The sequence below is a fragment of the Antedon mediterranea genome, chromosome 7 (genome assembly GCF_964355755.1).
Source record: "Antedon mediterranea chromosome 7, ecAntMedi1.1, whole genome shotgun sequence".
NCBI lineage: Eukaryota > Metazoa > Echinodermata > Crinoidea > Comatulida > Antedonidae > Antedon > Antedon mediterranea.
The window spans coordinates 27,030,832-27,044,981 of NC_092676.1; the positions used below are offsets into that span (position 1 = coordinate 27,030,832).

General features: G+C 29.4%; 1 protein-coding gene across 1 annotated transcript in view; it reads right to left on the reverse strand.

The window, feature by feature from the left end:
* Nucleotides 1-14,150, reverse strand: part of LOC140055174 (retinoic acid receptor alpha-A-like) — a 130,186-nt gene that overhangs the window by 42,797 nt on the left and 73,239 nt on the right. Inside the window, exons 4-5 of the mRNA XM_072100415.1 lie at nt 8,657-8,844; nt 7,141-7,237 (exon numbers count right to left, since the gene is read on the reverse strand). Of these exons, the coding sequence (XP_071956516.1) occupies nt 7,141-7,237; nt 8,657-8,844 (285 nt within the window). The remainder of the gene's footprint in view (nt 1-7,140; nt 7,238-8,656; nt 8,845-14,150) is intronic.

Below are 14,150 nucleotides of genomic sequence, written 5' to 3' on the forward strand. Positions count from 1 at the left end.
GAAGGGTATATACAGCTAATGCTGATAAGTTAAATGGACATAGACATTATTATAATGCTGTATTTACAGATGTTTAAACACCATAGGAGTATAAATAGCAATTATGTAACTATTTAACAAATATACTATAAATTGATGTTGTTTATCTAGTACTACATGCCAGCATTTTATTTGTTACTATTGTAATAAATAAATATAATTTTGAAGACGATGCACTGCTATTAATTTATCTCATCATACATCTTTAATTTTTAATATTAAACAACATAATTTAAAGATACATTTCTATTTAAATATAGTTTTTATGCATGAATATAAAAGCTAATTTCAATAAAAATCACACTGTCTGTACCTTATTTCTTATGAAGGATGCTAACTATTGGTTTCCAAATTCCTTCACTCGCACTGATGAAGGGCTAGTGTTGCCCGAAAGCTCTGCTAACTTTTCTGGCTGTTTACTTTATCGTTTTGATTTAGCTTTTCGCTTTTTATTTTTGTATCTCCATTGAGATCCAGCCACTGATACCCACAGCATTGTCATTTTTTTCAGTAATTTGCCTTTTGACTTAAAACTAAATAAACAAATTAAGTTAATGTAATTTGGAATAAAAGACAAATTATTGTTTTAAAAAAAATCAATGTACGACATGATCTCTAGCAAAATAAGCAAAAAATTAAAGAGGCAAAACGTAAATACGCAATGAAAATGAATAATGTGGCTTAAATTAAAGAAAAAGTTGATTGAAAAGCTGAAAAAAAATTTAAAAAATACTAAATGTACCAAGAATGATACATTTACACTCAAGTTGAGGGATTGATGGCACAGATACAAACATCATAATGTGACCACCTTACTACATAGATCATAATGCATAACGATCAATCACTATTATTTCTAAAACAGTTGTTCATTGTCCGCAGACAGACGGAACAATAAGTCTTGGGGGAGGACTTATAAAAAAAAATCGGTAAAAACATGCTTTTCATGTTAAACCAACTGTAAATAATTTGTATTGAATTGTCATTCTTATACATTGGCCACAATAACATACAATGTCTGTATCATAGAACATGTAAACTGATATGAGATTGATTGCAGAAGTTTGGAGCATTTTTTTTTGTGTGTGATAATTTGATGTGTATATCGGCAGGAACATTAGTACAGTATGAAGAGGGACTTTGTGTCTTAACACCTGTCTATGTACATGAAATAACATCGATAATGTATATAAAAATAGTTGTTTTTTTAGATTGTACAGTTTATGTGTATGTTATAATATGAAAGTTGAAGTTTACTATTTAGATTTTGTTGTTGATATATTTTCATCTCTTGTTTCTAAGCTTATATTTGTTTTATGTTGCAGAGGCTCTTCAAGACTAATGCTGTGGCTTGTGAGGAACCTCCAAGTGAAATATTGAATTTTTAAAAAATAAAATAAAAGTTTGGTGTCAAGTGAAATTAATGATAGACCTGATGATACTTAAATGAAAACTATTAACAGCAACAATGATAATAATGAACTTTGAAACTAAAGTAATTAGTTTATATAAGTACAATTAAATACATTAAATAAATTATAGATAAAAACATTACTTTTAACAGAAGGAAATGAAATTTTCTATTGCAGTTCATTTTCTTAATGCAACATTTTGATACAAATCATAGTTGCAAAACAAAATATATTTAAAAAAAACCTTTTTATTTATTAAAATAAATAGATTATAAATGTTGGCCAAAAAAAAAGGTTGGAAAGAAAGCATACAGTTGTGATAAATAAATTCCTACGTAAAATAATGAAAGTATCAGCAAAGCTAATGTGTATATATTGCCTAAGTATCTAGCCTATGATGCGCTCCCATTACGCTAATGAAATCCACATATGTAAAACAATATTGCACATAAAAAGGTGACAGAAAAGAAAGATTTAGCTAAACACATGTGCAAAAATTACAGCATGTTCCGAGGATTTAGGCATTACTAATACTGGCGGGAATACTCGCTTTCGGCATAATTATAGCATTTTGGCATAGTCAACCAACGTATGAAATATTGCTTCAAAAAATGTAATAGCTCCCTCTATAGTTTAATATTGAATGAAATGTACGTTGTTTTACTATGAATTGGACTATACACAAAATATAATAAAAAATATACATATAATAACACTTAAATGGTCATTGTAAATAGTAAAATCTTATATTGTTATCTTAAGAAGCAAAATTTAAAAAAATGAAATTTATAAATTTGAAATTTATTAAATTGGATGATTCATTTTGGAAAACCATTCAAATTTTAGATACGAGACATAACCAGTTTCGTAAAACAGTTTGAGTGGATCCCTAAATTTCCTAGCGACATAATATCAAACATAGCTTTTCAAATTGGGTTAAATCGTATCAGGTTATTTTTGTTGAGTTCATTCAGGCGAAAAAACAAATTTGAATTGGTATAATAAAAAAAAATGGGTAATAGAGTTAAACGAAACTTATGCAGGGATGGATCCAGGATTATTTTAAATAAGGGAGTGCGAAAAATCTGTAAAAACAAGTTCTAATTTTATTTATTTTTAATTGATATACCAGTAACCAATAACGATGAAATATAACTATAATAAAAGTACTCATCTTAATAATATAACATATAGATTAGGATACAATAATTTGCCTAACCCAAATAAGTACAAGAAGTTAAAATACCCGGAAATGAACTCTTAATCAGATATTGTCCTATATTATATAGATATACAGAATATATGATAGTCTAGACTAAATAAACATCTGCTTTAACAAAATATTTGTAGAACTATTTTTGCCTATATATCCTAACTTTATCATTCATTTTGTTTACAAACCATATTTATAGGTTATAAAGAGTATGTTGAATTTGTCACGTAAAATTCAATTACAGGGAGGGAGAAACAGGATGCGTTTTAAGGGGAAATGGTGCTGATGCCCACTTAAATATTGGTTTAACATTACTTAACCGGTTTAAGAGGTAATAACATTATTGTTTCTATAAATAAAATCAAATTTGTTATAGATCTCAGATCATAAATCAATGATCAATATTTGTCAGTAAGCACTAAAATCCGGTTCAATTAAAAAGGGCATTGTTGGTAAAGGTTTATATAGGCATGTGTAACTGTGAACAGACAACAATTGGAGAAACTTCTGACTACCTATCTTTCCGCAAATTGAATGGGAATATAAATGTAACATTTTACAGAACTATAAATAACAACAAAGCGTTCACTTAATAGTGGTATTCCCTAAATAGGGATTGACCATAGGGATTGACCACAGAGACTGACCATGGGGATTGACCATAGTGTTGAAACATATGTTCACTTCATAGAAAAGTTCTACTGTTAATAGCAATATAGACAATTTCATGTTTTAAATTCATCAAAATTAAAACAACTTTAAAAAGATATTAATATGTTTGAATAATATATATTTTCAATTTACAAAAAAAACAGATTTTTTCATATTAAAAGGGAAAAAAAAAGCCTTTTCTGGACTAAAGTACCTGCAAGATAGTCAAAAAATGTTATATATTATATTATATGTTATATAAATATTTATGATTTTTAATTCATCTACAATTTTATTTTGTTAATCGAGACTAATTATTCATAATAAATTCATGCTGTAGCGTGGAGTTTATTAACATTCAAAATCTCTGAAAATGTAAATGTGATCAAGAAACTAGTTTTAAAGGAATTAGAACATGTCGAATTGGGTTCTATCTAGGAAGACCTGTCACCGTGGAAGATGAATATGCTATTAAAATAAGTGCGAAACCTTGTAAATGCGCAGTATTGTGTTGTGTGAGTGTTTTAGCCTTCATCACCTACCTCATCTATCTTGTCCCCTATCTAGACTATTCATCAGTCTGAATAGGCAGCTGGTGATAAAATGATGGGGGTGTGTATGGAGGTGTGTGTACTAACCGGAGGTACGTTAGAAAGACGCAATTTTTTATGTATTTTAATCGTTGAGACACCTGTTTTAACTTTCATCTTTTACTGTTTAAGAACTCAGTGGCAGAACCGGGATTTCAAAACATAAAATATTAATATTCTATCAAAGTAGATATCAAAAATAGTCCATAATTTCATTTTAGCTGTCAAAAGGGGTGCATGCAACCTTACCGCAACCCCCACTGTTCCTTGTGCAGCTTGTTCTAGCTGTCAAAAAGTGTGCATGCAGCAATACCGCAACCTCCCTGTTCCTTGTAAAGCTTGTTAAAACAATCTATTTGCATTATAGGTATAGTGAATTCGCACTGAAAGTGATAAAGGATAACATATGCAAAAGAGAAGTAATTACTGGCGTTATTAGGAACAAATTTCAGCGCCATTAATCATGTGCGAAGGAATTTGTCTTGTAGGATAACAAACCATTTACGCCGTTGCAATTGTCATTTTTCATTCTAATTCTGCGATCTGTTCGTTTTTCTCGATAATCACTGTTATCATTTCTAAAATCGTATTTATTAAGAAAATAGTAAATCATCTGGATACAATGACTACAATATAATCGAAAAGTATTCTTTTTAAGAAAAGAATGAAATATGATTTAATATCTTATTGAGAAATATATTATCTGAATAAATGTTGGGAAATGTTATCGTTTTTAACAAGTTGTAATCTGATCAGTAATAAAGATTCTAGATTAGTATTTCACAGTCCTAAAAAGAAAAAAAATGTATTTGTAATAAAGTTCTAAATATTATAAGTAGATGCATATAATCTGTATAAATACAGTATATCAGGAAAAAAAAAAATGTGTTACTTTATGGTGTTTTATTACACAACAAATTTGTTTTGTATGCTAGCAGGACTCACACTCATAATTTGAATAAAATATTATGAAGTAACCAAGTTTTATTTTTATTTCTGGTATATATCTAGCTTTACTAATGGTATCAAGCACTATAACCAGACAATCTAGTTATCTCTTACTTATACAGTATAACATGTGTGAGTGTGTATATATGTTTAGTATTATTGTCATGTTATTCTCTAATATTAATAATGCCAAGTTGTAGATGAACTTTGATTCTCATTTGTTGTCAATAAATGAAATCAATTAATTTACTCTTAATTAATATCCTATGCCTATTGCCTACTGTATGTCCCTATATTTCAGCATATGTCTATCCAAACCTTTGAAAATAAAATATTTATTGCATGTTCTAAAAACCTTTGTACAAATACTTTAAATCGTCAAAGAATGCAACCATCAATTCAACAGTTTAACCAGGTTTAACTCGCGTCCCTACAAAACAATCAAAAATAGTATTTTTTTTTTTTTCTTTTCATAAATTTATCAACGTGCGTAACCTTATCATCTAGAAAGTCTACTAGAGTTTACTAAACTTTGAACAGGCTGCTGATTGGACTACTGTGTTTTATTTTAATATTTTACGAGGATAATTAACCGACAAAAGTTTTATTTATTTTTAAAAATTGCTGGCTGGTATGGACAATTTAAATGTGATAGTATTGAACTGCAATATGATGTCACAAACTACCAGTAGTTTATGTAGTAGTATTTTTCAAATAACTTAGGAAAGATGGGATTGACATTAACATTAAACTTTATCTTGGCATTACATACAATCATTTATAACTTAAATTTAGTTTTAACAATCAATAATTAACCTAAGAAATATTTACAATTTTATGTTAGTTTATGAACCTAAAACTGTATAATTTAGTTTAATTTTCAACATTTTGATTTTCACTAATATTTTTAATGAACAATATTTAATTTATGTAAATATTAAAAATTTTAAAATTTTATTTCATGTTTTTATAGTCATTCAAGAATTAATATTGTAATTGTTTTTAGCAATTCATTTTGGTATAATAACAAGTCTTATCTTCAGTTGACTAGTAGTTAAAATCTGACTTAAGCCCGAGTTTAAAGTCACGTTGAGTTTGAAGTCACCGATAAAGTAAGACGTTGTGTTGATGTTTTTATTATCTCTATTTTTTAAATACACTTACTATAATCAATGGTGCAAATCGGCAGAATACTGACATACAATTATGACATCACATTCATTTTTCCCATCACTTTCAGACGGATATCATATTACATACAGTCATGTTACTGATCAACAATGTAAAAGATCGATAAAATGTTAGGATCTAAAAATACTGATGATGTCAAATGATTATGAAAATGGTGATAATGATGATGATTATTATAATGATTAGATTGAAAACAATGATAATAACAATGATAAGAACCACTACTATCAATGATGATAATATACGAAGGGAAAGAAGGAGAAGTATCCTACAATCAATGAAAAATTACAAACTGTATATCTATTCGAAACCCTATTAAGGGACACCACCAACAAATTGACTTCTTAATAGGTGTCTCCCTTGAATAGGGGTTGTAATGTTAAAACATATATTTTCCCTTATTTACAGTATTTCATTAAAAAGTGACCTCTAAAAAGAAAGGGTTGTAACATACTACTAATATATAATCTTTGATTGACAATGTCTGATCACTCAATCATGACCATCCTGATATTTGGGTATCACCGTATCAGGAAACTGGACTTATATCCAGTGTCATCATAGTTGCCAGACTGTTACCTAATAAGTAGGTCATACCTGTCTAATGATATCAATAATTTCCAATTAGTAAAATGATTTGATATATTTGGTCCTCTTATTGAAATTCTAGATTTATATCATAGGCTATATATTTTTAAGACTATGCCTACAGTATATACAGACATGGTGTTCGTTTTAAATTCTATAAAAGACTTTTTCTCTCAAACACCAACTTCACACCCTCCACTAGTCACCATGAGACGTTGCTTACTATCCAAGTATTTTTAACAGTTCATTCCTTCAGAAAGCAAAACTGTATGCATGAACTTATCTATAGATTAAGCTCTGTCAACACTATCAAACTAGTTTGACAAAAAATATGGTAGTGATATGACATCATCATGTCCATAAATGGGCACATCACATTTGTTTTGTCCCATAAAGTTTGATAGTGTAGACAAAGCTTTAGTATATTTTCATTTCAACATCTGTAAATAAAAATATACTGCTAACAACCAACTTGGAAAACTGGGCTTACAAAGTTTTTAAAACTTACTATTTAAATCTAGGCCTGCATTCCAATCAGGGTAGCCGTCATCTTGTGTTGGTGGGTCCGGTAGGCCCGAAAGCTTCAGGAACCCTTCATATTCAGGCTAGAAAACAATACAAAGTTAATATATTCATTATTTTATAAATTCATAATATAAAGTCATAGGAGGAAAAAAATAAAGCTGTCTACTATCTTAATGAACATACTAAAAAAAATATAAAAAGAGAGAGATATGTCAAGATTTCAGAAGACATTATCCTGCCTAAAGCTCTGTCTACATTACCAAACTAGTTTGATGTACCCAAATATGGTAGTTATATGCTCAAATATGGTAGTGATATGCTTAAATGTGGTAGTGACTGGACCATTTTGGAAAGCAGTACTGCATTACAGAAAATGCAATCCAGTCAAAAGAAAGAAAGAATAAATAAATAAATAAATAAATAAATATGACATCATCATGTCCATATATGGGCATAGTGTAGACAAAGCTTTACTTTCTTATTCATATATTACACTTTACTATTTTATTCTATATTAACTCTTCTCTTTCTCACACAAAACAAACTTCTAACTATTTAATACATCATGTCATGTATTCACGATTATCATAATTTCTTCAGAAATTCTGACGATTTACAATGGGTATTCTCAAAACTGTTACCATGGAAATTCAATATTTAAAAACAGGTGTTTCTGAGAATGCTATTACATAATCTCATGGGTCCTAAGCACCATCTTGCTTATGACTTCAAGCAATCATTTTTTCCTTAGAATTAATTTTCCCCAAAACTCCACTGAAATCCGTGCAACTAAAGTATAAAAACGCATCAAGATCATTGTAGTAAAATCTGTTGGATCATTCCATTAAAGACTATCTTGGAAATTCGATAGAAAATTAGAAATCATAATCCTAAACGATAACTTGTCATACAAAATCCAATAAATATGATTTCTGCTGTTTACAAAAAACGGTTTGTATATACCACAATAACAGCATTACATCATCCAATCAAAGGGTACTTAATTAGTCTAATTTAACCTGTTTCTGCTTCTAAGAAACCTTCTAACAAACTATTCAACCAGTTATTTGGCCATAGAATTTAGCAATCAAGATGTAGCCAGGATATTTACAGGGAAAAAGGTCAAAGTGCAAGTGTATGGACCAAAAGGGAAAAGTAGAATAAAGAAAAGTTGTTTTAGGCCTAGCCTATTAGTAGATGAAGTTGCCAAAGAAATTTCATGAGCTAGGCCTATTTACTTACGCGCTTTTTAGTTTGAAAAGGGCACTTTAGGAAAAAGGAACCTTACAAACTCCTCTGGTTACGGCTTTTTTAAATCAATTTCTTCTTTTTTTTTGTCTTGTGTGAGTTCATCTCATGTTTATTTAAATTCTCATTGGTAAATATATCATATACATATAAGTACATTTGTGACAAAAGGAGGTGTTTAAAGTAGTTAAAATACAGGTATATTTACATAATAAGATGCTTTTAGATCAATTTCTTGTAAATCAACTTACATATTGTTTAGCCGTAGACTTGTGTGCTGTCGTAACTTTCTGTATAATTTCCAACGTATCTTTATCTATTTGTATCTCCTCTGATTGGTCGGGTGAACCAGTGTCCTTCTCGTCTTCGTAAACGTATAACTGAATATCTGCGAATTCTGTTTCTTTCTGTTTGTTAGGTATTCTGCCGATTCGTACAGCTATGAAAAGAAACATGGAAATATAATTTTTTTATTTTATACGCATCTAACAGCGAGCACAAACTCAACAATTACAGGATGGATAAACTATTTTGTAATTTACCATGCTTATAAACTAAGTCTCGATTAAAGTAAGTAGATTAAAAAAAATTACTTTTAATATACAGTGGTAAAAAATTGCACTGATGGATACTGAAATTAAATTTGAAAACTTAGTTTCTGCTGTGTGGTATCATTTTGGTCCTCTTCCTATGTACAAAATCAATAGAAAAAACAAAAAAGTACACATAGAAAAAACGTGTTCAGTGCCATGGACTTTTGGTACAAGTCTGTGGCCACTGAAAAATGCAAGATCTGGTTGATAAAAAGGAGGGAGCAAGGAAGAGAAAAAACTAGGTGCGAGTCTTATTTCCTCTTCAATTTGATTAGCTTTTCCCTTTAGTAAAATATTAAAATAACACTTGACAACTACAATGATTCAAGCTAAAAGAGTGAATGACCTCTTCCTTCCCCCTCCTTGACTTTGATTACCCCAATTGACACACAAACAATTGGGTCAAACAATCAAAACAAAAACTGAACTTTGGCTATCCCACCCCTTGTAAATTCAGACGATTAAAAAAAGAAATGGGCCAAAAATTGGGTTACCACAATAATGAAATAAATGGGGTAGTCAACTAATGACTAATGAACTACTTGCTAACGAGCTGATAGATAATTAATAATAAGGATAGATTTCAATATTACCTGAAGGGCAGTGAACTCAAAAATGGACTGATCAATAGTATAATTATAGTAACATTGAAGCTACAGTATGTATTCCCAATGTCAAGGAATATATTAGTGTATATTGCCAGTAATAGAACCTCTATTGAGGGGACACTTGGGACTTGACTTGTCCCATAGAGATGGCCAATTAATAGGGTTGGCTGCAAACAATTCGTTTCACAGAAAGTGTTTCTTTAATATGGATTTAACTGTAGTGTTAAAACATTTATTGCCCTTTCTTTGTTTTATGGGGAAAGTGTCCTGTAGTTAAGATGTCCCCTTAATAGGGGTGTCCCAATAGGGCATTTCCAACCAGGGTCTAAGTATTTATATATATGAATATATATATTAAATTTTTTTTAAAAGAAGCAAAAAGCTAAATCAAAACGATAAAGTAAAACAGCCCTATAGCCCTTAATCAGTGCAAGTCTTAATTATAATATATGTATATATGATTGATTCGTCCCAAATATATTTATTCTCTAGTCAAGATATTATCTTTAAAATGTTTATACAATCAATCTTAATAAATTTTTATTTACATATATAACTTTAGTTATTTTAATCCTATTTTATTTCTGTCATAAAATAGTACTATTTTAACAACAATTTTTAAAACATTGATAATTAAAGAACTTGTATTTTTCCGTTTTAGTTAAATATTATATTCGTTTGTTTGAAATGTAATAAAAATCGTTCAAGCCTAAAATTAGTTATGGTTGTTGAAAAGGCTAAGTCCACGGGGACGAACGACAAAGGGTACCTCTTACTAAATTATTAAAGCAAATACTTAAATAATAAATTGAATGTAAATGGTCGATATGAAAATTTTATAATGAAATCAAGAATCTGCAAAAAAAAACTCTTTTTCTTAAAACAAATGATAATAAATGATACTTGACTTGACTTGATATGGTACAAAAATAACAAACAGCGCCCTCTGTGTATATACCAAAAATGGCGTGTCGGGAAATTGTTCATCTTTACAACAATACAATACGACTTGAAGCATAACCGTCACACCCATGTTCCAATTTATTGTATAGCGCACGAGTTTCATGGTCGCGACTCCTCAATTTATATCGTAATTCCAACAATTTTGGAGCCCGACTCAAAAAATTAACCACAAATATGATCAGAGAACCAGTACATTTTTTCTTTCTCAAATTTATGTATTATAGAAATAAGCGTAGTGCTTTTTGGTAGTAGGGTGCGGGGTGAAGGATAGGTCAATGCACACTACAAGGGTCACAATTGGCTCATCATTCATCATGGGGTCATACATGATGACCTTGACTACCATGATTGGTTGTAATAAGCAAGGGGTTGTAAATATATGAACTACAAGACTTGACTCATTTTACACAGCTAACTCAATATATTGTTTATTATGGTAATTATTTCATACATGCAATAAAAATAACAAATATGAAATAATGGACTGGAAATAAACTCTGAATTTGTCTAGCAGCAAAGCTTAAAATCTCTGTGAATTTACCAAAACTGATATTTGTCTATATACATTTTAAATGAAAGTGAATCCTTAGTACAACACAAGTTGGTTAGAGTTAACATTATGCACGAATGCCATTTTACTTTAATAATTAGGTCATAAATCAGCTTTTTAACTATTTTTTTTTCATTCTCTGGTAATTGATATGATTAGTGATTTTACAATCCATTTAATTTGTGTTATGTAAATTACTTATTTTCTAAAACCTCATATTTACAAGTTGCTGTGAAGTGCCTTCATAATATTTGATTACTTATAGTATTTTGTTTGTATTTTCTTTGCCTTGCTTTTGTATTGTCAATCATTAAAGATTTCACAATCTTAAGTAAAATCTATTTAATTTAAAAGATAATTCCTATGAAATTAATAAGTAAACAAGATTACAAACTAAACAGCTAATAATAATATAGGTCAAATCTTACAAAAAGCAATGTATTATTAAACACTTAATATATAGCAAAAGTCACACAAATCAACAGTGTTTAACTGGATAAAGTTTAAAAAAGTGAGCATTTCTGAAAAGAATAAATTTATTTGAGTATCCCCATGAATTTATCCGTTAACGGCATCCTCTGTAATACAGTGCCACATATGTATCACATGTGACACCTGTATCATGTTATGGTTAGGTCAGGCTCATGGACTATGTTACTGTACTAAAGAATTTTCCTATAGATACTAGACAAATTATGGATACAATACTGAGAATCTAACCCTAGGTGTAAATTTGGATTGGGCTTAGTAGAGTCTGCAGCTCAACCTCCAAGACCGTACAGCTCGTTGCTCAGGGGAGTCTGCAGCCCAACCTCCAAGACTGTACAGCTCGTTGCTCAGGGGAGTCTGCAGCCCAACCTCCAAGACTGTACAGCTCGTTGCTCAGGGGAGTCTGCAGCCCAACCTCCAAGACTGTACAGCTCGTTGCTCAGGGAAGAGAATTTGAAGAAGGCTAATGTCAGTCTAACATCGCACAAAGAAATTTCCATTCAAATACTCTTTGCAAACATTGACAAGCATTTGTTTAAAAACCCAAATATACATTTATCTAGATGACATTTTGATATGTTTAAAAAAATCAAGTTCATCTCAAATGATCAGTTTAAATTACATAATCTTTCATAAATTCTATCTTGTTTGAAATTCAAGCTTGGGTACTGGTCGTCAGTTTACGCAAAAATATTGACAATGTTTTTGAATGACAGAGAATTACCAGGATTTAAGTGAAAGTATAATAAGAAATGGATGAGATTCACCTTAAAATGTCTCATCAAATTCAGGGCATAAAAGCATACAAAAAGATGAAAAAAAGTTAAACATATATCAAAATAGGTTGACACTTGGCTTAAATATTAAGTCCAAAAAATGCTTCAAGCAAAATATGAAATAAAAATAGAGATACTATTGTTATGCTTGACAGAACAAAGGAATTGTTAGGGTATCAATTATAACAATAGATTTTATTGTCAATCTATGTCACTTAACATTCATTAAATATATTTTCTATGAAATTTGAAAACTTATTTTAAAGTCATTTATTCTTTGAATTGATGTGATGAAATAAAAAATATACTTATAAATATATTTTATCAAGATGGTATAATTACTTTAAATGACGGAGTAGTATAGAGCAGTTTCCCAGTAAGTTTAATTATAACTTATTGGCTAATTATATTTTTAAAATGTGCAGTACATCTGTGTATAATATATATGGAAAATTAATTTACCAATAATTTTTAAACCATATTAAAAAGTCAAATTATATATTAATTACAATTATTAAAATTTAATTATATAATAAACTATATAACCATATGTCAGAAAATGATTTTGCAAAAAACTTTTTTTTATAGAAAAAAGATGATAAAGGCAAGATACGATTTATTAAATAACATAACTTTACATTATTAGAACGTATTGGCTAATTATATACAAAAAAATTGCAGTACATCTGTGTATTGTATATATATGGGAAAATTAATTTACCAAAAATTTTTAAATCATATTAAATTATATATTAATTACATTATTGAAATTTAATTATATAATAAACTATAACCATATGTCAGAAAGTGATTTTGTAAAACTTATTTTTTTTAAATTAAAGATGATAAAGGCAGGCAGGATGCGATTTATTAAATAACGACAATTTTTACAGCATCTATCGTAGCAATATACGCTGGCAATCAGTGCGCGTCATAAAGACTCGCATCTAATGGGCCTCTGTTCTTTGAGTCAGCTGCTTCTGCCCTCTGATTTACGCAAACTCAAAGCCAACGCATAAACTACGGCTACAAACTCCTTTCGCCTCGGATATATGGGCTATGCACATCACCTACAAAATTTACAACCCAACAGGCTAACTCTGACTATTAGCGAGTAACAAAAAAAGTTGTGTTTGTGAATTATAATTTTAGGGTTTCTCTAAAGTGGATGTTTCTTTTCCAAGCTCTGGGGACCGTGAACCAGCTGTTTGGGTATTTAACGTTCATAAACGATATAATTTTTATTATGCAATGGTTTGCCAAATATTATTTTGCATTATATAAAAACGTCTGTTATGATCCATTTCAATTTATTGTGGTAATATAGAACATTGTCGTTTTTGTCAAATATTGATTTAATTTTAGCTATGAAATAATTTTTTTTTTTATTATATTAGTTTTCATTAAAATATAAATTGGGATATTATACATTAGTATTTATGAAATTGTAAAATATCAATTTATATTCAGGTGCTTTATTTTAGTTTGGTATCTTTTGTTTGTATTGGACAGAAAAAAATGTGAATTTAGAAAAACTAATGCATTTTACCATAAGTAATAATTCATTGATTAGATCACCGGTGTAGTAATCTTCAGGCCCATCATTCATTTATCTTGAGATGAGCATGCCCTGTTTTTTTATTATATATTATTTACTATAGAAGGTAACTCCATATATTCTACAAATTTGGAAAGGATTTCTTTCAAAATTTGTTTTGATTTTTTGTTTGTTGTTTGATTTTGATATTTAGAGTATATAAATTTTT